The 23931-nt window shown below is 46.3% G+C and overlaps 3 protein-coding genes across 3 annotated transcripts in view; all 3 read left to right on the top strand.

The window, feature by feature from the left end:
• The window catches only part of LOC103141089 (uncharacterized), a 37024-nt gene extending 30168 nt beyond the window's left edge, over positions 1–6856 (top strand). Inside the window, exon 11 of the transcript XR_001662678.1 lies at positions 6846–6856. The gene's annotated coding sequence lies outside the window, so the exon portion shown is untranslated. The remainder of the gene's footprint in view (positions 1–6845) is intronic.
• On the top strand, positions 1561–18521 carry camk2a (calcium/calmodulin-dependent protein kinase II alpha). The gene is made up of 18 exons (XM_007556520.2): positions 1561–1770; positions 3614–3708; positions 5964–6023; positions 8645–8699; positions 10503–10568; positions 10659–10731; positions 11178–11280; positions 11734–11817; positions 11902–11996; positions 12073–12195; positions 12524–12607; positions 12692–12734; positions 13855–13895; positions 13971–14019; positions 14141–14216; positions 14902–14996; positions 15071–15299; positions 15532–18521. Exons 1-18 carry the CDS (start codon positions 1709–1711, stop codon positions 15533–15535), a joined length of 1437 nt encoding a protein of 478 aa, XP_007556582.1. The 5' UTR covers positions 1561–1708; the 3' UTR covers positions 15536–18521.
• Positions 18522–19462: 941 nt separating this feature from the next.
• Positions 19463–22457, top strand: rps14 (ribosomal protein S14). Its single transcript, XM_007556519.2, has 5 exons — positions 19463–19511; positions 20262–20412; positions 20477–20638; positions 20714–20790; positions 22346–22457. The coding sequence occupies exons 2-5, from the start codon at positions 20264–20266 to the stop codon at positions 22411–22413; spliced, it is 456 nt and encodes a 151-aa protein (XP_007556581.1). The 5' UTR covers positions 19463–19511; positions 20262–20263; the 3' UTR covers positions 22414–22457.
• Positions 22458–23931: the final 1474 nt, after the last annotated feature.

Raw genomic sequence — 23931 nt, 5'->3', positions numbered from 1 at the left:
ATGTCAGACTCCAGGTCCCTCCAGGTCCTTCCAGGACGTTCTGGTTTATGAATAGATCTGTATTTACATTTAAACATTTATTGTCCTGTGGCATCGTCCTGGCTGTAGTTCCAGTGTTTGTCCAGCAGGTGGAAGCAGAGGATCAGCTCGAGATGGTGAGGCCGGTTCCCACCTCACAGGTAAGGCTGGTTCCGGTCCGGCTGGTTCTGGTCAGGCTGGTTTTCTTACCGGGACTGGTCTGGATGGAACCTGCTGGTTCTGGAGCGGTCCTGATCAAACATCCAGTCAATCCGTATTGTTTTTAGGTTTGGCTTGTCGTTATTTGAACCAGAACCTGTCTGGTTCTATTGTCATCAGAACTAGCTGGCAACAGGAAGTAGGCTGGAGACCCAAATCAGCAGAACTTCGGGTTCTGATCAGAACCGGGGAGACGGTTCCAGATCTGTCTCTGAGGTGTCCAGAACCTCTGGGTGAGCGGCACCAGAATCTGTCTAGTTCTGTTGGACTGCAGGCTGAACTTTGCTGACTTGGCCGTCCTCTTCTTCCTCCTCTTCGTCTCTGGAGAAAGGAGGAAGAGGAGGAAGCCAAGCAGAGAGGAAGATGACAGGAAGAGATCGGATCCCATCGGAACCAGAATCTAAAAATAACCTGGAGGAAGGAAGAGATGCTGCAGGCGCCAACTCACAGAGATCTGGACCAGAACCTGGAGGACCAGGACCGGGCCATCAGGCCTGGGCCTTCAGAATCAGATCTTCACAACCAGACCTTCAGAACCGGACCTTCAGAACCGGTCCTGAACTGCTCCAGAACGTCCAGTCAGCCTGTAACTGATGAGTTACCAGACCTGATGATAGAGAATCATCACCAGGCCAGAACCAGTTTGGGGAATCGAACTGGTTTTGGTTTCATATAGGATGAACCCATGAACTGCTGGAACATTAATAATGTGTTCATCTGGAATTAAATAATCCTCCCGTTGATCCTGGGATTTTCTGATGCTAATCTAGAAATATTTACAATATTTGTGCTGACATTAAATTTGTTTCACGGACTTTGACTAGACATGAAATAAAGCTGGGGCAGCAGAAATACTGCCACCTACAGGTCACGTAAAGCCACTGTGTCTGAACATTAGATGTTCTGGATTAGCTGGAACAAATGAGTAAATCTGATGTAGTTTAGCATCTCTGCAGGGCCACAGAAGAAGCATGAGGAGGGCCACATGTGGCCCCCGGGCCTTCAGTGTGACACATGTGATCTCAGAGGACGGAGGCCCAGCAGGTACATTCACTGATTGGTTTGGGGTAGCGCAACCCAATCAGTGAAGTTCTGGTTCTCCAGAACCAGAACTTCAGCTCAATAATCTCTCTCTCTCTCTCTCTCTCTCTCTCTCTCTATTTTTTTTTCTCTGTCTCCTATCCGCTGTCAGCTCTGGCTGAGGACTCAGTTTCCATGGCGACGCAGCGCGGCCTCTGATTGGCTGAGGGCGCAGTGGGCCGGGGGCCGAGCCTGTAAAGCTTCGGCGTCTCGGTTCTGGTTCTCATTTCGGTTCGAGAGACGAAGCGGCTCTTCCTCGCTGCTCTCTCCCTCCATCTTCCTCCTCCTCTTCCTCCTCCTCCTCCTCCTCTTCCTCAGACGGTAGGTCCGACTCCTCGCCTTCGCCGCCTCCATCATCATCCTCGGAGCCAGTCGACCCCTGACCCTCACCATGGCAACGGTCATCAGCACGCGCTTCTCCGATGAGTATCAGCTGTACGAGGAGCTGGGGAAGTGAGTACCACCTTCATCACCCTCCTCTTCCTCACTGACATCACACCTCTAACTTTCTATCTCCACAACCGATAATCTATCAATAAATGATCGATCATGTTCATCCTGATTTAAGCTGTAGTTTAATTATTATTACTATTATTTCTTTATGACTTTGTTGGACGTTTTGATAATTTTTAAAAGTTTTCATGAAGCTTCGCCGTTTATAATAATGTTCACATTGATTATCAATATTATCAGTCTTGCATTTAAAAAAAAAAACATAAATCTGTGTTTATCTGAATTTAATAATTAGATAATTTAAAGATTCAGCTGGTGATTATTACAACTATTGATTATATATTATAAATAATATCAGGTCTAGATCATACATTATAGATTACACCAGGTATGGATCATTGAATCTATCTGGTATAGATTATTGATTATGAATTATACTATGCACAGATTATAGATTACATCAGCTTTAGATGATAAATTATAGTTGATATGAGGTATGGATTATTGATTGTGCTACTGATCAGTCACTGATGAGCAGCAGGATAAACACATCGATGGACGGATGGAGAGAAGAGTGAAGCACCTTTCTGACCCCATCCCACTCACCACCCACCCACACACACACACACACACACACACACAGTCTCCCTCACACTTAATGCCAGGTCTCTTACATAATGCGATGGTGGGCGGCAGATTGCAGCTCCGAAGAAACTCGACGCTTTCAGCTTCACTTCCCCTCAGGAATGTCTCCAACTGATTATTGATTATTGATCTGAAGGGTTCAGGTGGAAAGCAGAAATGGTGGGGTTGTTGACGATCATCTCCATGTCAGAGTCTCCCATTCATTCATTCATTCATTCATTCATTCATTCATTCATTCATTCATTCATTCATTCATTCATTCATTCATTCATTTAAATACAGTGAGATGAAGATGGAGGAAGATGATGGTCTGGTCAATGTCCCAGGCCCTGAGGCTGCAGATTCAGCCTGAGGTCAGAGGTCAGAGACATGACCAGAAACCCCAGAGCTCCGTCCCTCTGTTAGCAGGTTAAAGGTCAGGTCCCTGAAAGCCTCTTCTCTCTAGAAACAAGATGGCCACCAGACTGATGTCAGCAGAGACTTCTGGGAAAACATCGAGACTCGAGAGGAGATGATGGACCGGGACGGACAGAACTGGGACGTACACAGAACCAGACGCAGCAGATCTGTAAAGCACGGTAGAGGAGGCATGGTGATGTGGGTCATCTCTGCATCTTCTGGAGGCAGTGTTAATCGATCTGTCCTACAACAGAATGGCCTAGTCAAAGGCCAGAGCAGGAAGCTGAATGAACTGCATCTATGCTGAGAACGGACCAGAACCATCCGGCTCCGATGGACCCAAATTTACCTCCACCCTGACCTGGAAGGGCTGTTTCCATGGCAACAGCCGCTCAACTGGGATGTGTCAGTTAGCTTAGCTTAGCTTAGCTTAAACGTTCAATAGCTCAGCATACCCGTGTGCAGCGGCCCCTGCTGGTCACATCACAAGGACTCTTTTCTGGAGGGGGAATGTGTAACAGGAAGTGACATTCTGCACTTCCTGCAGAATGTCACTCAGAACCGGCTTGGTTCTGAGTCCTTCGGACCCGTCCATGTCTGTTCTGGTGCTTCCTGAACAGCAGGTCCTAACGTCCACTGGGTCCGTCCAACCAGGAGGCGCAATGACCAGCTTCCTCCTCTCTGGTTTTAGCTGCTTTACTGGTGGATGGATGGCCCCGGCTGTCCATCTGTCCGTCTGTTCGCCTGTCCATCTCTCTGTCTGTCCTGTGACTGATCAGTTCCTCCTGTTGTGTTTCAGGGGAGCGTTCTCTGTGGTGCGGCGCTGTGTGAAGGTTCTATCGGGTCAGGAATACGCTGCCAAGATCATCAACACCAAGAAGCTGTCTGCTAGAGGTAAAAAGTCAACAAATGGCGGGCATGTTGCCATCTGAGTGGCTGCTGAGATTCAACCGGCCAGGAGAACTGACATGATAGGCTGAAACCTAATGAGGTGAACCGGGATTGGCTGACAACAAGCTTAAATGTGATTGGCTGAAACCTAACGAGCTTAAACGTGATTGGCTGAAACTTAACAAGGTGTTTGGAGTTTGGGTCATGTGGGTCATCTAAGTCAGACAGGACAAATCAGGACAAATCAGGACAAATCAGGGTAGGAGTGTAGGAGTTGGTCCCTCAGTCTGTGAGTTGCTGGTTTGTTATGGTTTTGTCCTGGAGCAAGGCCTCCACCTGCCACCTGCCTGCTGCTGGTGGTCAGAGGGCCCAGCAGGGGGCACTGGTGAACTGGTAGCATGAAGAGCTTTGGAGTCCCCTGGCCTTGATAAAGGCGGGGCGGCTACTTGACCTTCACCATCAGCTTCATCACAACTGAAATCTAAAGTTTAGAAAACATTCAGGGTTCTGCCTCAGGAAACTGGTTCCACTGGACAGGAGACCTACCTCCCTGTCTGCTCTGGAACCAACAGAACCAGAACCTGCATGCTGGTTTTCTATGTTAGAGTGCCAGGTTCTGTTTTCAGAACCTGGTACTCTAACAGAAAGTTCTGCTGGTTCATGTGGTTTTTGTGTCTCTTCTCTGTCTTCTCAAACCCCAGTTAGCTGATGGTTCTGGTGGTTCTCTTTCTGGTTCTGCTTGTTCTGGTTCTGATAGTTCTGTTGGTTCTGCTGGTTCTGCTGCAGCTTCCTTCCTGTTAAAGGCAGAGAGTAAGAATTGAGATTGCTGCAAGTTAATGACTGAATTCCTGCAAAAGAAACCTCTAAATATTTACAACAATAAACTGGATGTCATGTATTGACCAGTTAAACCAGTTAAACCAGTCAGCATGTTGCTCTTAAAAGAATAGATGAGAAAGGCTGAGTGAACTGCAGCTGTTTACTGTCAGAAGGTTTTATGATGTTGCTCTAATTTAGTCTCTAGCAGATGTATAGTCAAAGCACAGCAATATTTACCTGATCAGAATCAAACAGAGGAGAGGACTGCCCTCACACACACACACACACATACACACACACACGCAGACACAGAGACACACACACATACCCCCGGCTGAAACTCAGTCAAGCTGAAGGATTTTTCACTCTGGGAATTTTTTCACTATTCTGGTTTTAAGATTCCTTCGGTTGCTTAGCAACAAGCTGCAAAGTTGACAGAGAATATTTCTGTGTGAGCGTGTGTGTGTGAGTGTTCTGCTGCTCAGTGTTACATAACGTTCCTGCAGCTGTTTAACACACCTGATCAATCAAACATCTGCTGCTGAAAGAAACTCTGACTGGATCCCTGATTCACATCGGGAACTTTGAGAATTCGGGGAACTTGGGGAACTTGGAAGAGAACTCTTCCCTTCCTGTCTGTCTCTTCCTCCAGCAGTGTCTGTCCCTTTGCTCTTCTTCATCACTTTTATTTGTTATATTTCTGACTTTTGTGCAGAAATTTGGGCAAACTCTTTGCCATGAGCTTTGCAAAGAAAATTGGTCTGGGTTTCCCTGAATGACCTGGCTCCATAATGACCCGATACAACCGTAAACCATTACCTCTGTGATCCCACTGAAAGGGAGGTTCTGGTAGCTGCTTATAGATAAATGGTTAGCAGCTGTTGGCGATTAGGTGCGCATTGGTAATTGATCAGCAGCTGTTAGTGGTTAGGTGCGTATTGGTAATTGATCAGCAGCTGTTAGCAGTTAGCTGCGTATTGGTAATTGATCAGCAGCTGTTAGCAGGTTGCTCAAAGGGTTTGGTTGGTTTGACTCAGAGCAGAGAGAAAGAGAACCACAACAGATGTTGAAGTTTTTAGTTCCAGTAGAACTGGGTCTATTGGACCATCAGGAGGAAAAGCAACTTGAGAGTCAGATCAGAAACTTCAGAGATTCCTTCAGCTGCAGAGAGCCACTGAGAGGAGATGGCAAAAACTCTTAGTGAGGAGCAATGGTTGACCCCTTGCAAGAGATGGTTGATTTGTTGCTAGGGGTGGTTGCTAGGGGTCAACCACACCTAGCTACTCCTAGCTAGGGTTGGTTGACCCAGGGGTCAACCACACCTAGCTACTCCTAGCTAGGGTTGGTTGACCCATTACCAGAACCGTACTCAGATTAACTGAATGTCCTCCGTCATCTTCATGGTCAGCCTCTGACTAATCTTTTGTGTTTGTCCCCAGATCACCAGAAGTTGGACCGAGAAGCACGGATCTGTCGGCTGCTGAAGCATCCCAACATCGGTGAGTTGCCATGATGACCTGATGCTGCAATGATTATGAAACTGATTTCCGGTCACATCTCAAAGAAAAACCTCTCATTTTTATTATTTGTTCTGGATATTAATAATGCTTTTGGAAACAATCAAAACAATATTAACACTTTGAGGAAATATGAGAACATGAAGATCTCCACCAGTCTGGACCAGAACCAGGACCAGGACCAGGACCAGAATCTCCAGATATCTGGTCAATCCGCACCCAAATGCAGAAGGTTTCTGGTTCTTCCTGGTTCCCGGTTCGCTCCGTCTCTTTAATGAGTTGCAGGTTGAATTACAGGAAGCCCTGTGGCTCCAGAACGACGACAACGATGATGATGATGATGATGATGATGATGATGATGATGATGATGATGATGATGATGGAGATTGATCAGGGTGATGATGAAGATGCTAATAGAGCTGCAGACCCTCTGAACCTGGTGTTGCTAACGGTAACCATAATCTGGTAACTAACAGCTAATTATGGAGGAGATGCTGTCGCCATGGCAAAGTCAGAGAAGCATTCCTCCTCCAATCTGGTCTCAGATCTGCTGCCTGTGGGTCTGCAGAGAAGGACAGCCATGGAGTTCTGGGACCAGTTCTGCAGAACCTCCTTTGGGGCCGGCAGTTCAGATGAGGCTGATCCGCTTCGCTTTGACACCCAGAAATAAGAAGGAAGGGTGCCAAAACTTTAACGCCAAAATCATCAGCAAGTCAACAGAAACTACTGGACAAAGACAGAAGGAAGGAAAACTGGGTCCAGTGTTTAAGTTACAGTTCAGGTGATCTGTAACTTAAACCCCAGTGGTTAAACTACCAACCACTGGGGTTAAACTACCAGAAGTTGTACTGGTCTGGTCCAGTCCAATCCGTTTTGGTCTGTAGTGGTCCAGTCCGGTCCATTCTGGTCCAGTCCGGTCTGTTCTGTTCTGGTTTGGTCTGTACTGGTCCGGCCCAGTCCAGTCCGGTCCGTTCTGGTGTGGTCCAGTCCAGTCTGGTCTGGTTTTTACTGGTCCTGTCTGGTACAGTCTCTCTGACTCGGCGGTTCCTTCCAGTTCCGGCTGTCTCCCGCTCCGTCTCCTCCTGGCTGACGTTCTGTTTGCTGAAGGTTCAGGAGGATTTCACCGTCTGAGCTGCAGTCTGGTTCACGTTTCTCTGATCTTGGTTCACGTTTCTCTGATCTGATGTTCTGAAGCTGTGGACAGAGTCCCGTTTTGGACGAACCAGGTTTCCCTGATGAATGAACGCAATGAGCTGCTACTGTTCCTGCAGGTTGTGGTTATATAATGACCCGCTGCACTGCGCCCTGAGGTGGATTGTCCACCTTAGAGACGTTAGGACGCCATGAGAAGGACATCACAGCGTCATCAGCGTAAACGCATCACTTTTCATTCTCTCATTTCCATCCAGGTGGATTTGAAACCAGACGGTCTTTGTTTCAGTGAGTCTCCACTCTCTGACTCAGAGGTCTCTTCAGGATGAGCAACGAGCCTTTCAAAATAAAAGCCTGTCTGAACAGCGCTTCTCTCTGTGAGAAATATTTGAAATGTAAAACTGAAGCAGTAAGCCTGATGAAGTCTGGAGGAGAATAGCCAATGGGAAAAGGCTCTGTCACATGGCCCAACGGGCCAATCAGCAGGCAGCGGCCCAGCTCCGCGGCCAATCAGGACGCTCTGTGGGAAGGTGATGCTCCGCAGATATGAGCGGTGTTACGTAACTGTGTGTGTGTGTTGCTAGGAAACAGTGCCCATAGGTGAAGGCATTAAAACCATCCGTCCTCCTACACACACCAACAGAACGTACCTGTGTGGAGCACTCAGCAAGAAATCATCAGGTTTCTCTTCAAACAACACTCCTACACACTGCAGCAGTGGGGTTTAGTGTGTGTGTGTGTGTGTGTGTGTGTGTGTGTGTGTGTGTGTGTGTGTGTGTGTGTGTGTGTGTGTGTGTGTGGGCAGCAGCTTCTTTCTCTTCTGTGATAATATGAGATATTATACAATATAAGCAGAGAACAGATGCCTGCAGAGAAACTCATCCATCATCTCAAGACAACTTCCTGCAGAAACTCATTTAGACTCAACATCAGCTGGTGATCATCAGCATCCAACCACTGGAACATCTAACCACTGGAACATCCAACCACTGGAACATCCAACCACTGGCTTGTCCATCATCTCAGGACAACTTCCTGCAGAAACTCAGTGATAAAATGTCTGACAGGCTCAACATCAGCTGCTGTTCATCCAGCATCCAACCACCAGATCATCCAACCACTGGAACATGCAACCACTGGATCATCCAACCACCGGATTATCCATCGTCTCTCCTTCCTGCTTCGTCTCCAGATCTCCTGCTGCTCTGTCAGACGGACGATAAATGAAAATTCTTTGAGCGATTCTTATTTCCTGGTTTGTTCTTGTGAAGTGATTCCAGTTAAATCCATGAATGTCTTTAGGGTTATTGTGAGTCAATGATGATTTTTCGGCTCATTAGCTGTTTCTGCAGTCTGACTCTAAATGAGATCAATAATAATCACTGAGGTTATAACCAATCATGCAGTGATCGAAGCTGAGATTCAGAGAAAACCTGTTTTCTGTTTTTCAGTTCGGCTTCATGACAGCATCTCAGAAGAGGCGCACCATTACCTCATCTTCGACTTGTGAGTTCACACCCGACTGCCTGGTTAAAGGGTCTGTGTGCAAGGCTCAGTGCCATCTGGTGTTCAGGCTGGGAACTGCAGAGATGATCATGCACACAATACATAGTGTCTTAGCAGTCAGTTAAATATTCTGCTGAGAATAAACGACGTGAAAACCATCAGTAGCTGCGTTTCCAGTCACCATAAAACGCACAAATAGAATTTACAAAAATAAACTTGCTTAATGCAAACATCGGAGCGCCGGCGGCCGAAAAAACTCTGGTTTTTGCGCTGGGGTGGTGTGGTTTTTCAACTGTAGTGAAATTTGTGTTTTGGAAACACCGCTGTGATGTTATTGACACACTTCTCTCTAGTTTGATTCCTGCTGATTATTTGCAGCTCTGGCGTCCTTGGACTAGACCATCTGGCTCCACCAGAGCCGCCGCAACATCACACTTCAGAAAATGTCTCATTCCAATGTGTTGAATCCATAACTCCTCTGTAAAATCACCAACTACAGTTTACCCAAAGCACCGCATGCATAGCTGCTCCCAAGTAGGCGGAGCTTGTTGCTCCACTGCCTGAATCAGATGCTGATGTCTCCTCTGATTGGCTGATAGATGATAAGCGCTAGCACCACAATAACTGATTTATTAATGTATGTTTACATCCATCACTGCAGGGTTTCACCCAGAAAACTAGCTAAGCCCGGTAGTCGGGGTGCCGAGGCGTTCATCCGGCAGGCCTCCGTGTGGGGGCAGCTAGCAAAACATGGCGGGTCGCCAGGCTTATAATACATGGGGGGAAACCCTGTTACTGCCATTATTTTAAGGACTTACTGTATAAACAAGCTTATCAATGTGATTTTAATCTCATTTCTTATTTAATGGAAACAGTTGGGTGTTTTTGACACTAGCAGAAACCAAGTTTTGTGAACATAGTGTAACAGAAACGCAGCTAGTGAGAAGAACAACAATAATTCATGTCCATCTGGAGTTTTCTCCTGACACTTATCATCCGTTTACCATCATTTGATCTGAAATTACAGAGGAATGTCTCCCAGTGATGATCAGGGAGCCATTAGAGCTTTTTATCAGCCGATTAAAAAGCTCTAATGGCTCCCAATAATCAGGCTGAAGCTGCCATGGCAGATCTTCTCGGCTCTTATGGCCAATAAAAGCTCAGATCTTAGACTGGCAGTGATTTACCATGTGGCTCCGTGTTCGGCCTGCAGCCATCAGGATAAATCATTGATCAGCTCCGATCTGATCTCTATCAACAGGAAACATTCAGACGGTTAAGAGGAAGTAGAGTCGGTCCAGTGACGGAGAGCAGATCAAACCTGCAGCAGTCAGAGCACCGGCGGCCGTTAAGGATCCGGCTTATTGGCGCTTTCTGGGTGTTGACTCAGTTCTGCTGTGAACCAAACACCTCCTTCTGTTACATCACATTGTGTTGTTCTGCTGCTTGACTTTCTGCAGCCAAATCCACGATTATTTATAGAAACATGCTGGTTTTAATGCAAGCGTTCTGTTTCTGGGTTTATTTAACACCTTCACCTCTTTATTCATAATCTGATTTAATCTGACTCTCACATCCTGTAATTATTTTATCCTCAAAGGAAACCGACGCATCAAAACATGTTTACTCTCAGAAAGAATCGAAACTTTATTTAATTAACTTCATTCAGTTTTATGAAATGAGTTCCAGTTAAATTATATTATTTCTTGATTGATTTATTCTAATGAGATCATGTGTGTCTCACTGTTAACATGGCACTTCAGATTACTTCCCTGATTATTGACAAGATTATGGGGTTTCCAGGGTTACAGGTGGAGAGCTGTTTGAAGACATTGTAGCCAGAGAATATTACAGTGAAGCTGATGCCAGGTGAGAAGCACACCTGCTCCTTCAAATGTCTGGAGACATGACGCCTCCCGTTATCACCTGCACTATGTGACCTCTGACTTTTACCTGCAGCCACTGCATCCAGCAGATCCTCGAGGCAGTGCTTCACTGTCATCAGATGGGCGTGGTCCACCGAGACCTGAAGGTATTGTCTGACAGAAATGTACTGGAGAAAACTGGAAAATGAAAGAGTCTGATGTTTGCTCACCAGAAATATCCGAATGGATTTAAGATGGTTATTGGTTCTGCAAACTTGCAAGAGCTCCATTAGCATGGCTAGCTAACAGAACTCCTGCTGCTGTTAAAAAGTAGACAGAATTACCATTGTTGGCACCAACCATTTAAACCAGTGGGCAGAGTTAGCATTGTTAGCAACCATTTAAACTAGTGGGCAGGGTTAGCATTGTTAGCGCTCCTGATGTAAACCAGTGGGCAGGGTTAGCATTGTTAGTGCTCCTTGTGTAAACCAGTGGGCAGAGTTAGCATTGTTAGCAACCATTTAAACTAGTGGGCAGGGTTAGCATTGTTAGCGCTCCTGATGTAAACCAGTGGGCAGAGTTAGCATTGTTAGCATGTGCTCTGTGTCTCCAGCCAGAAAACCTGCTGCTGGCCTCCAAATCTAAAGGAGCGGCGGTGAAACTGGCCGACTTCGGCCTCGCCATCGAGGTGGAGGGCGACCAGCAGGCCTGGTTTGGTGAGGCAGTCCTGACTGTAGTACTAAGATTACTTTAACTGAAACTTTGTCATCCCTTCATGCTTCATTTAGTCCAAGTACTCTGTGTTGTTGTTATAAATGTACATTTTGTTTATTCAGTCTTAGCTCTAGGGTTTTAAACAAATTTTAATTTTAGTTTATATTCTGTTTATTTGGCTTTTTTATTTCAGAAATATTGTCAAGATTATTTTTATTGTTTAATTTTGTTGTATTGTTGTATTATAAAATAAAAATTATGGTTTAATTTTTACTTTTCTGTCTTCCTCAACATGTTTTCTGTTTTGCTCCTCTTATTTTCTAACTCCATAAACAACAGGGCATCTTCACTACCAAGCTGGCTGGCGCTTAGCAACCAGCCCAGTAGCCATGGTAACTGCATGCTGCAGATGTTGCCTCTGGTGTAGCTGTGTAGCTTCCTCTGTGTGTTTGCAGGCTTTGCAGGAACTCCAGGCTACCTGTCTCCAGAGGTCCTGAGGAAGGACCCATATGGGAAGGCGGTGGACCTCTGGGCCTGTGGTCAGTCTCTCCTCATGTCTTTGTGTTGGTCACACTTGGTTCACCCACTGCATTCTGGGTAAACGCTGCGTTTCTGATCCTCAGGCGTGATACTCTACATCCTGCTGGTGGGCTACCCTCCGTTCTGGGATGAAGATCAGCACCGCCTCTATCAGCAGATCAAAGCCGGAGCCTACGACGTAGGTCACATGACTCGCTGTGAAGTCATCGACACGGAGCGCTGCAGTTGGTCAGTCTCCTCTCCTTGCCTCCTAGTTTCCTTCCCCGGAGTGGGACACGGTGACGCCCGAAGCCAAAGACCTGATCAACAAGATGCTGACCATCAACCCGGCCAAACGCATCACTGCCGCCGAGGCGCTCAAACACCCCTGGATCTCTGTGAGTGGGGGGAGGATTGGAAGATGATGATGGTGGTGATGATGAAGACATTGATTAGGATGAAGATGATGATAATAATGAAAATGTTAGTGATGATTATGATGATGATGATGATGATGATAAGAATAGTGATGAAGGTGATGATGATAATGAGAGTGACAATAATGATGGTAATATTAGCAATGATGACGATGATGATATCATTAGTGATGATGACGATGATGATATCATTAGTGATGATGACGATGATGATAACGATAGTGATGATGATAACAATGATATCATTATTAATGATGATGATGATGATGACACGACCTCTTCCTCCCAGCACCGCTCCACCGTGGCTTCCTGTATGCATCGCCAAGAGACAGTTGAATGTTTGAAGAAATTCAACGCCAGGAGGAAGCTGAAGGTGAGGATTTTCACAATAAAGTGACAGGAAGTGATGTCATAGGGCTTGGCTGCTGACGGTGCAGTTTCTGCTTCTGTCCTGCAGGGAGCCATCCTGACCACCATGCTGGCTACCAGGAACTTCTCCGGTAAGCTGATCAAAGGTCAGAGGTCAGGCTGGAGGCCACAGGGCTCCTCATTGGCTGTGAGGCTTGCAGGTCATGACCTTTGAACTGGAGGCTTGTGTTTCAGTAGCTAGAGCCTTAAAGAAATCTACCAATCAGCTGCCAGCTTTACACACAGTTAGCAGGTTAACACTGTGTGTGTGTGTGTGTGTGTGTGTGTGTGTATATGTGTGAGCAGCTGCTGTGGTCTAAAGATAGCAGGAAGGGAATCCCCCACCATGCTCCCAGTCCTCCCAGTCTCTCCAGCTGGACCAATCATGTTCAGTCATCTGCACATGCTCAATACAGGTCTGAGAAGGAGCTGCTGCAGATGTTCTACTGGTTCTGCTGGTTCTGTTGGACCAACTCCTGTGCAGTTCAGCGCCCCCTGCCGTTACTTTGCTCTCTGATGAAAACCTAACAATATCCAACATTGAAGTGTCGTTTTTGGAGGGTAAAGTCTTTCACCCCACAGCCATAGGCAGGGTGGGGTCAAAAGGTTAAAGGATCAAAGGGTCAGCAGGTTCTCAACAAGGTGGGCTTTAATCTGGCCAGAAAGTCTCAGATTCGGACTACAAATCCTCCCATGATGCATTTTTCCATCAGAGTCATCGGATCGTCTCCAAGCTGCTTCTGCTCTCTGCCAAACGGATCACAACCATCCGATATGGTCCAGAACTGGGCTTAAAGATCCGGATACTCAAACAGCTGCAGCTCAGAATATCAGGAACTATAAAACCAAAACCGGACCCGTCCTGGTGTAACCAGCAGAACTGGACCTGTCAGCAGCTGGCTCAGTGAAAGCAGGCTGGTGGAGAATCAAGGGTCAGGTGCTCTTTGTGCAGCAGAACCGGGCCGGGTCGGGCCCTCAGGAATGTGCCGGGCTCTGCTGCTATCTTAAGTTGCTCCTAAATTTGGCCTCAGCCCCCAGGGAGCGACCCACAGGCAGCTGGACCGCCCCCGACTGCGGGGCAGAACCAGAGCGGTTCTGACAGGTCCGGTTCTGCCCCCCGACTTGCGATGGCGCCGCTCCTCTTCTCTGCTTTCGTTCCATTCTTTCTCACTCTGCTGCTTCTGTTTCTGTTTGTTGTCATCCCTCGTTCAGGAGGAAAGAGCGGCAGCAACAAGAAGGCCGACGGAGTCAAGGTAACACTGCTTCCAGTCACCACCAGAACCAGTACCAGAACCCGCCCCACTAACTGACTACTGTTTCTGCTGCAGGAGTCGTCTGAGAGCACCAATACCACCATCGAGGATGAAGATACCAGAGGTGAGGCTCCGCCCACCAGACCTGCCGCCCAACACCGATCACCAACCTGACTCTGTGTGTGTGTGTGTGTGTGTGTGTGTGTGTGTGTGTGTGTGTGTGTGCCTGTGTGTGCGTGTGTCAGTGAGGAAACAGGACATCATTAAAGTGACGGAGCAGCTCATCGAGGCCATCAGTAATGGAGACTTTGAGAGCTACACGTATGTCACCGCTTCACTGTCCTCACTGTTACAGGCTTTTAATCTGAAAGGCCTTTCGGTACCAGGAAGACGGTAGGGGTCATGAATTTTCATGAATTTAGCTCTCTGCTTTGAACATCTTAAAAAAAGAATGAGGGGTGTTTCAGCTGCCCACATCAGCAGGGAAATACGTTCTAATTCCTCAATCCAGAGACCTAAAACATGCGGTGGAGCGCTGCTACACGAAGACAGCCCAGGTTCCTGAAACATAATTATTAGTTCGACTTGTGTTAAAACACGACACCAACATGGTATTTTGCAGAAACTAAAGCTAAACTTCCAAATTAACAAAGTACTTATTGGAAAGCTAATGCTAAAGCGCTACACTACCACGGTATTTAGTGGAGGTTAAAGAGCTAAATTCAGCCATGTTGATACCCACCATGCATCATGAGATGAACATAATCTCAATATAATTGATATTTACGAGTTTTAGCATGTTTCTGTTTAGCTTTGGTTGTTAGCGTTGTATTCTTCTGTAAACCTTCGTTGGCTTGTTGAATATTTTGCATTTGCTCATTAAAGCTTCTTCAGGGGCGGTTGTACTGCTAGTTCTGGTCTGGCCCACGAAGTTCTGCTTTGAGGTCAAGAGGTCCCAGCAGAACCTCTCTGGTACCGGCAGCAGAACCTCTCTTTCTGTGTCCAGGAAGATGTGCGACCCGGCGGTGACGGCGTTCGAACCCGAGGCTTTGGGGAACCTGGTCGAAGGCTTGGACTTCCACCGCTTTTATTTTGAAAACTGTGAGTTTGTCTGAGTCTTGTGGATGGGCCAGGCCGGCTCACCTGTACAGGTAACCGCTGTGTGTGTGTTTCAGTGTGGTCCAAGAACAGCAAGCCGGTGCACACCACCATCCTGAACCCCCACATCCACCTGGTGGGCGACGAGGCCGCCTGCATCGCCTACATCCGGGTCACGCAGTACATCGACTCCAATGGCACGCCGCGCACTGCCCAATCAGAGGAGACCAGGGTGTGGCACCGCCGGGACGGGAAATGGCAGATCGTCCACTTCCACCGCTCAGGATCGCCCTCCACCCTCAGCAAGTAAGAACCGGCCGCAGAGGCGTTCAGGCAGGCTGGGACAGAGCAGACTCAGCAGTTTGTCCCAGCCTTCCTGAACGCCTTTATGCTGCAGCTCAGCTTTAGATGAGCTGGTAGACGATAAATGAAACATTGACCAGTTTAGTTTCCTCCAGTGTTTCATGGTTATGATGTTTGCCGTCATGATGCTTCCTCCACCGTTCTTAGCTGAAGCTCTCTTCCTTTGTTCCTCCAGCTAACGTCCTCCTCCAGAGTGGGCAGGGCTCTGATGGGGCTGCTGTCGCCTTGACAACGGGATGATTGACAGCAGGCCAGCTGTTGTCTGACACCAACCATTCAGGATTTTCTTTGAGGCGTTGGAGGAGGAGACTGCGGGTTCAGAAAGCTTCGGTCATCCAGCAGTGAATCCCATCAGCAATTAACCAATCAGTCATCCAACCAATCACACGACTTTGTAACCAACCAATCAGCTCAATCCGGGCAGTGGGTAGGAAACCTTGTATCTCCAGCTGTATGCACACAGCGCCCCCATGTGGTCAGAAGCTCTCATTGATTAAAGTGTGTGGTTAGCTCTGACCTCTTTGATGTTACTGAGCATGTGCAGAAAGCTCTGCGCTTACATCGTCATGTCAGATGTTTATTATCAACTAATCAGAATCTGAAAACCATCAGAACCAAACACATTGATCCCAATGAGCCTGAAGTAGTCTGAGATACAAGGCTTCCCCCTGCTGGTCACTTTAGGTATCTGCAGTAATAAATAATATTTAGTTTATTGTCATCTTTAGAGTTAAAATATATATAAGTTGTAATATTGATTATTTGCTGATTACAGAGTTTATTATAATATCTCATTTACATACATACATACATACACACACGCACACACACACACACACACACCTCTACCTGACATGCACACTGCACCCTCTGGTGTTCAGAGAGTGCCAGAAACTTCCTACACTTTCGATCTTCCACTAACACCACCCACCACACCTAGAAGGGCCTAACGAGCTAGTTTAACGAGCTAGTTAGCGAGCTGTCTGCTGCCTGCTCCTCCTCCACGGCTCCTTCAGCTGGAGGAAGTTTATCGTTCTGGTTGAAATGTTTTCCATCTAGAAACTGGAAGAGGAAGAGACCTCAGGTCTGTGTGGATTTGATGTCTGTAAGTCTCGTTCTGCTGGGAGATTCTAGGTGCTGCTTTAGTAGAACCAGCAGGTCGTTTCAGAACAAACCCAAAAACAGACGGCCAATCAGAACCACGGGCACCAAACAATGGCCAGTCAGAACCACAACGCTATTCACATAAACCTGGTACGAGTACCAGTACCATGGTTGGTACCGGTACCAATACCATGGTTGGTACCAGGTGTAGAGGTGAGTAAATGGATCAGGTTCTGATCCAGTATATTTAAATAAAACCTTCTAAACGGTACAGATAACAGATATTGGGCTGAAATGGATCAGAACCAGCTAAACCTCCATGATCATTAAACACCACCAGGTTCTGGCTGCAGATCCAGTTGGTCTCATCCTACACAGTCCATCTCCTGGTTCTGGTTGGTACTCTTGTTGGACTCGTCTGGACCTCTTGAGCAGAGCCACCAGGTTCTGCGGGTTTGTTCTGGATCGTCTCTGTTGGGTTTTTAGGAACTTGGGTCGACCTGGACTGAGGCAGAACTCAGCAGTTCCCTCTGGAGGTTGGTTCTGATGGACCCTGCATGGACAGCTCGTGTTTCTTCCTCCTCGGTGCCGGTTCTGTACAGACTGTGTGACTCTCTGCATGCTGGACTTTGTGTTTAGTGTTTGGGCTTCAGGCGCCACCACGTTCCGGCCGTTCCCGACTCTCGGACCTTTCTGTTGCTAGGTTTTAGCTCTGCTAGCATTCCTCATTGGGATCATTGGCGTCCGTTAGCCTTGAGCTAACGAAACGCCACCGGTGCCACTTTGATATTCTGCCTCTTCTGACCCGTTGTGTTTTGTCTCTGAAGCTTTCAGGAGCTTTTTACCGTCGGGAGAATGTAGAACTTTGTACAATCAGATTCTTACCATGACGATGACGATGATGATGATATTATACCTTCTTGTGTGGCGTTTGTATATTTGAAGCTTTTTAAGCTTCCAGCTTCCTGGTTTGGGTTTTTCCGTGTTTTAGCAGCTGCTGAATGTTTTCCCTGCTGCTGCCCTTTGGTTCGCTTCACACTGATCTCTGGGTCATTCGGAGTCCAGGCTGAGGACACAGGGGGTGGGGCATCAGGGGTGGAGCCTTATAGCTGATGTTTAAGCCACGCCCACTGATCCAACAGGAAGTTGCGTCAGAAAGCGCTGCACCTTAAAGCTGGTACATCAGGTTCTGTTCTGGTGACCCGTTCTGTTCCTCCTACTCTGAATTCATGCTTTTAAATCAGTGGTGGGCACACTAATGCTAATGCGCTAACAGCAGATCTAATTTTTAGCTTCAGCGTTGTTGCTAACTTATCTTGACTTAATTTTCTGGATAAATTCTAAAGTGCTAATTTTCTCAGCTGTTTTATGAACTTTCAGTTGAATAAAGTTTACAATGAACAGCATGTAAACATCATTTTGTTATGAACTTGTAAATTATAATGTCAACATTAAAGTGGTGCTGATGGGTTGTCAATAATCTGAATGGCTTTAGTGTTAGCATTTGTTAAATACCGTGTTGTTGTAGCGTGTTAGTATTAGCTTAGCTAACTTTTTAGCTATCTCTGCACACCACTGCAGATAATCTCTGTTTGCGCTCCTGTCCCGTTAAGATGCCCCCCTCTTTGCTGATTGGCCAGCCTGTGGATGACCCCTGACCTTTAGAGCCGGTGTTTGCTGCAGCTAACGTTCCTCCAGAACGTCAGCTCCAGCCAGCCTGCAGTGCAATGCCCCCTCTGGACTCCGGGTGGCGCTGCAGAGTAAACGGCTGTTTCCTACAGTCTCAGTGGTTTTTACAGTTGCACCTTCACTCTGAACTCTTACGACACTTGAAAGTATTTATTAGTGGTGAACGATGCAAAAATATCTGAGATGTCATTTTTTAGAAACTTTTGCTGTTGAAGCTGAGTCGATTCCCCGAAAAGAATCGTTCTGCTGCTGGATCCGCTTCAGGATCCGCTTCCCGACTCAGCGGCGCGGCGGCGGCGTTATGATGTGGGATCCTACCCCCCGCCGCAGCTCTGCGGTCAGGAAGCAGGAAGAAGCTCCAGATATTAATAAGTTAATAAATGAGCCGGCTGAATGTATCCCTGCTGGATTAAGGTCCAGCCCAGAGAGCCGCTCTTCCTGCTTTCTGTCGCCCTGCAGAACCAATCAGTGATCAATAATTCCCAATAATCCTCTCAGCTTTTTCTACTATGATGGATATTGTTATGTACTGTATTAACTGGACTAATGCTGCATGCTCAGTGTTTACCTGTGGGAGTCTGTGTGTGTCTGAGGGAGAGAGTGTGTTTTTAAATAGTTTCTTTTGTAGTTTTTGGAGTATTTTCTTCTTCTGCATCGTGTTCAATATGATTCTGTAAATAAATGAGATGGTCAAACTCTCTGCTTTGATTGGTCCGTTTCTTCTCCCAGTATTCACTCTAATATCTAGTTTCTAGATCCTCTGAGCTTCCGCAGCAGCACCGGGTCAGAACTGTTTGATCTGTCAGAGTTAGAAAAACTGCAGAATTTTAGATCAATTCTAATAATAGAGTTATTTCTCTGATAGCTCAATAAAACAGGAGAAAAAAATATGGTAAATTAATAAAACTTTAAAATGTAATATAGTCATGCATGCACATGAATAGTTTAATTAATTAAAAATTATAAACATAAAGAAAATAAAGAATATAAACTGTAGTAGCTTCAAAATAAATATAAGCTAAAAGCAAAGAAATTCATGTGAAACAATATTTAAAAATTAACAAATAAAAGTAGACTCTATTTGCATAATGTAAGTCAAGCTCAATTAAAAAGATGATAAAATTAAAATAAAGCACCATATAATTAGCAACAAAACAAAATCATGAAATTATAAAGAAAGCTACAAAGTTTGATTCCTGTGATCAGATCAAAGTCGAGGTTGAAGGATTCAATCTGATAGACAGCGAGTGGAGAAGTGTCCAGCAGGGGGCAGCAGCAGCAGATTGAGAGCCTCATTATTTCTACTTCCGGTGGCGGAGCTTCCTTCCTTTCTGATTGTGCTCAGTGAAGAGACGCTGTAAGGTGGGTCTTGCTGAGGAATAAATCTGTTTTAATCTTCTTTCCAGGTGACCATCCTACCAACCCAGGCGTGTTTTCTGACAGATTGATGCATTAAGGTTCTGTTGGGGTCTGAATTATGTCTCTGTGAAATATTAGAGCTACGTTTATGTCCCGTTTTCCACTTGTTTTTCCGCTGTGCCGTGCCGCCATGTTAGTTTCTCACGGTGCGTCCACCAGCGGGAAAATAGAGCTGGTTTATTGTGAAAATTATTGTTTTAGAGATTATTTAGGGTTCGGAACGATGAGATGGGCTGATCATGGCGTTGAAATTCTTCGCCAGGTGATAAATGTTAGGTTTATTTTAGTGGTGTCTGAGGGAAAGCTATAACATGCTAACATTATCCTCGCTATGGGTTTCTTCATGTAAATGTAGAATTTACTGCAATGTTTAATAGCACGTCTGAACTCCAGGAGAACATTCTGGTGTCAGTCTGTTAAAAGGACTGGGACAGCAGCTTTAACTGGTTCTGGTATCAGTTCTGGTTAGCATCCGGAGCATCAAGTTGCAGGTCGATCCTCCATGTGAGCATTGTGCCCGGTGCTTCTATTGCCGGACAGCTGCTGGTCTGACTCTGAACCTGGTGCTCTGCTTGGTTCAGAACACACCCAGTAAGATTCTGAGAAGATCCAGTATCTCTATGATGTTATGGTTTTGAACAGACACAGTGAGGCTGTGATGTTCTGGTTCTGATTCTGTGGTTCCTCCAGCAGACATGGCTCCCCGTAAAGGCAAGGAAAAGAAGGAGGAGCAGGTGATCAGCCTGGGCCCGCAGGTGGCTGAGGGAGAGAACGTGTTCGGCGTCTGCCACATCTTCGCCTCCTTCAACGACACCTTCGTCCACGTCACCGACCTCTCCGGGAAGTAAGTGCACCCCTGGCCCGACCTCCGACTCCCAGGTCCGGTTCTGACGACCGCTTGTTTCCAGGGAGACTATCTGCCGTGTGACAGGCGGCATGAAGGTGAAAGCGGACAGAGACGAGTCGTCGCCGTACGCCGCCATGTTGGCGGCTCAGGACGTGGCGCAGCGCTGCAAGGAGCTGGGCATCACGGCGCTGCACATCAAGCTGAGGGCCACTGGAGGGAACAGGTAGGCTCAGCTGGAGGTCAGGGGTTACTGCCCGGAGGTCAGAAGTCAGCACGCTGAGCTGTGTCTCTGTTGCAGGACAAAGACTCCTGGACCTGGAGCCCAGTCTGCACTCAGAGCTCTGGCCCGGTCCGGCATGAAGATCGGACGCATCGGTACTACTCTCACACACACACACACACACACACACACAGTCGTGTTTTCCATTGACTTCCATTCATTTCTACAGCCTAACCACCTTAGCCCTGACCTCTAACCCTAAAGCAGCGTTTCCCTTCCTGGGGACCAAAACATCTCCATAGGGAGTAGTGGTCCCCACAACCCACACTGTAGACAGAGAGGTTCCCACCAGGATATAAAGACCTGGTTCGCACTCTCACACACACAAAATGTGTTTAGTGTTCCATCAGGTGGGTTCTGGCCCGGTTCTGGTCTAGTCTCTTCAGGTAGAAGCTGAGCTCTGATTGGCTCATTTTCCTTAGTCACGTAGTGGTCATTATGGGATGTTTGTGAAATTTGTTTGAATTGGCAGACTGGTTTGTTACCTTGGTAACCATGTTTGACTGTGATCATGAGGTCAGTATGTAATGTTAGTGTTATTGTGGTGCCCATTGGGACTTTCTGCTGCCCCCTCTGGACACTGAGAGAAGTTTCTGTCTGAACTTAAAACTTAAGTTTCTATCTAAAGTTTAATGTTGACGTTAACTCGGGTGAAATCTACTGATTGTGTAATGTGACTAGTGAGGGATTTTGGGTAATGAAGGCACCAGCGAAACAATACACATTTCTAGTGTAGAAAACTGTAACAGACGCTGACATCAGGGGTAGAGATGGAGGAGCGCTCCAGGTTTTATGTTTGTTAGAGGAAACGGGAAAAAGATCTGATGATCTGAACTTTAAGCCTTTAAGGTTTCTGCTGTTAGTTTCTCTGATGTGATTTAAAGGCGCTGTAGACGTTACCAGGCTGGACCGAAACAAATCTTTACCAGAAATATGTCAGACATATCTATCACTTACAAAATAATAAAAAGGTCCCATTTCAGATCAGTGGCCGCTGTTGTTAACAATATAACTTTATTTTGTTTCCCATTCATATCTATCTTTTCCATTCAACATCTGACTAACTTTCAGAGGAAACTAAAATAAATCAGAGCAAACTTGGTCACTTCAAAACTTTCAGTTATGAGAGTTTTGATCCAAGAGGTTGAAAATAGCTGTAGAATAAATGTTTCTGGGCTAGAGATCAGTGAAACGCATTAAAAACATCTAAACAACTCAGACTTATAACTCTGTGATTCCTGGATGGTTTTTCTGCTCTGCAGGCAAAAACCAGTCTGCTGCAGAGCCCCGCCCCCACCTGTTGGTGGGAGGAGCATTAACCTGGGATAAATTCATCATCACAATTTAATGATCTAATGTTTAAACTGTTTCCTCTGCTGTTCATTGACAGTATGGAGATCAATAACTGATTAAATGTTAATAACTGAGGGCGGTTCAGAAGTCCTCCGTCTCTCTTTTGGCCTGAAGCAGAACCTGTTTGTGGTGCTGCCTGTTGCCATGGTTACCACCACTGGTCACCAAGGACTACAGCCTGGTTCTGTTGCCATGGCTGATGATCTGTTCAGTTCAAAACTTCTCATCAGAACTGCCAGCCCTGTTCTGGTGCACCGTCCCTTTAACTGACCGCCATGTTCTTCTTCTTGTGTCCAGAGGACGTCACTCCGATCCCATCAGACTCTACCAGGAGGAAGGGCGGTCGCCGCGGTCGTCGTCTGTAAACAGCTGCTGGAATTTCACAATAAAAGCTTGTGGTTAACTCTGAGTCTGGTTGATGTGAAAATGTTCTGTTTCTGAAGCTAAAACCCACTGAGCTCAGACTGGCTCTGACCAGCAGGGGCCGCAGTCAGCCAGATGTCAACATGAGGTGCATGAAGGTCTATGTTGCCTTTCAAATGACCACTTTATCTGAAACGATGAGGAAATGCTGAGTGATTCTGCTCTGATTAGCATAACTGTTAGCTCCATCTAACAATCCGTTTCTGATCCCTGAAGGTTATTTCTAAAAAATACAAAATCTACAGCAATATTACTCAAAAGAAAGTACATTTTCCCATAAACTCAAGCAATTGTAGCCACACTTTAGAACATTAGCAGCCTGTACTTGAGCTAAATGTGATTTACAGTGGATATAAAGTTTATGTGCCCTGTTCATGTCAAGTTTTCATCATGTAAAAAGGACATTTTACACCTTTAATGTGACCTTTGACCTGCACACTGTAGCAGAAAAAGAGACTGAAACCAGCAAAGGGAAATAAAATAACCTGGCTGCATAAACTCCTTTAACTCCTTGTTGCTGGACTTCTGGTTTTCTTCCAGCCTCAGTGTTCATGGGAGGAGCCTGTTCTTTTAAAAGCTGCTCCAATTGGTCAGATTGCGCTGCCTGTGCTCAGCCCTCTTCACATGTTTTGTGGGATCGAGGTCTGGACTTTGACTGGGCTGTTCCAAAGCCTCAGTCTCATTGCAGTGAAGCACTTCTTTACTTGGTTTCTGTGTGTTTTGGGTCATTGAAACATGAAGTTCCTCTGAAGGCTCCAACACTGACTGGTATCTGGAGTCTTTCAGGATTCCCTCCATTCTGACTAACGTCAAAGGTCCAGCTGAACACAAATGGCCCCAGAGCATGATGCTACCACCACCATGTTCCACTGTAGATGTTTTTTCAACAGACCATGACATATTTTTGCTAATGAAACCGGGCCTGGATGTTTTCCTGTCAGCTCAGGCTTCCCTCTGGCCGACCTGAAGCCCAGAAATGTGAAGAAGACGATCATCTCATGTAGTATCCAGACAGTAGTTACAGAAACTCCTGCAGCTCTTCCAGTGCTGCTGTCGGCCTTGATGTTCAGACGTCCTGTTCTTGGTAATGTCGCTGTTGGGCCATATTTTCTCTACCTGATGACAGTCTCCACTGTGTTCCATGGTATATTTAATTCCTTGGAAATTCTTTTGTGGCCTTCCCCTGACGGATACTTTTGAATACAGAGACCCCTCTGATGCCTTGAAGGCTCTCCATGTTCTCCATGTTTTGTGCTGGGAGATGTCTGTAAACATGTCAGAAAAAGCAAACGAGACCAGCTGAACTCTATTTGATCAGAGGCTCTTTACCAAGTAACGTTTGAATGGAGCAGGTTAAATCAGATCACATCCCAGTTATAAAAGGACTTAAAATTATGGCTGTTTATTTATACTTCACTTCCCTGAAAGATTTCTGTTTTTCAGTAGTGTTGTAAAGGTCA

Source organism: Poecilia formosa, unplaced genomic scaffold, assembly GCF_000485575.1.
Source record: "Poecilia formosa unplaced genomic scaffold, Poecilia_formosa-5.1.2 Scaffold79, whole genome shotgun sequence".
NCBI classification, from domain to species: domain Eukaryota; kingdom Metazoa; phylum Chordata; class Actinopteri; order Cyprinodontiformes; family Poeciliidae; genus Poecilia; species Poecilia formosa.
This window is presented reverse-complemented; position numbering and strand designations above follow the sequence as displayed.

What these genes read in the sequence shown, in the direction of transcription:
- camk2a (XM_007556520.2), top strand. Translation starts at nt 1,709, where the DNA reads ATGGCAACGGTCATCAGCACGCGCTTCTCCGATGAGTATCAGCTGTAC. An exon ending in CAAGAAGCTGTCTGCTAGAG is followed by an intron (nt 3,709 to 5,963) that starts GTAAAAAGTCAA and finishes GTTTGTCCCCAG; the next exon opens with ATCACCAGAAGTTGGACCGA. An exon ending in GCTGAAGCATCCCAACATCG is followed by an intron (nt 6,024 to 8,644) that starts GTGAGTTGCCAT and finishes TCTGTTTTTCAG; the next exon opens with TTCGGCTTCATGACAGCATC.
- rps14 (XM_007556519.2), top strand. Translation starts at nt 20,264, where the DNA reads ATGGCTCCCCGTAAAGGCAAGGAAAAGAAGGAGGAGCAGGTGATCAGC. An exon ending in GTCACCGACCTCTCCGGGAA is followed by an intron (nt 20,413 to 20,476) that starts GTAAGTGCACCC and finishes GCTTGTTTCCAG; the next exon opens with GGAGACTATCTGCCGTGTGA. An exon ending in AGGGCCACTGGAGGGAACAG is followed by an intron (nt 20,639 to 20,713) that starts GTAGGCTCAGCT and finishes TCTCTGTTGCAG; the next exon opens with GACAAAGACTCCTGGACCTG.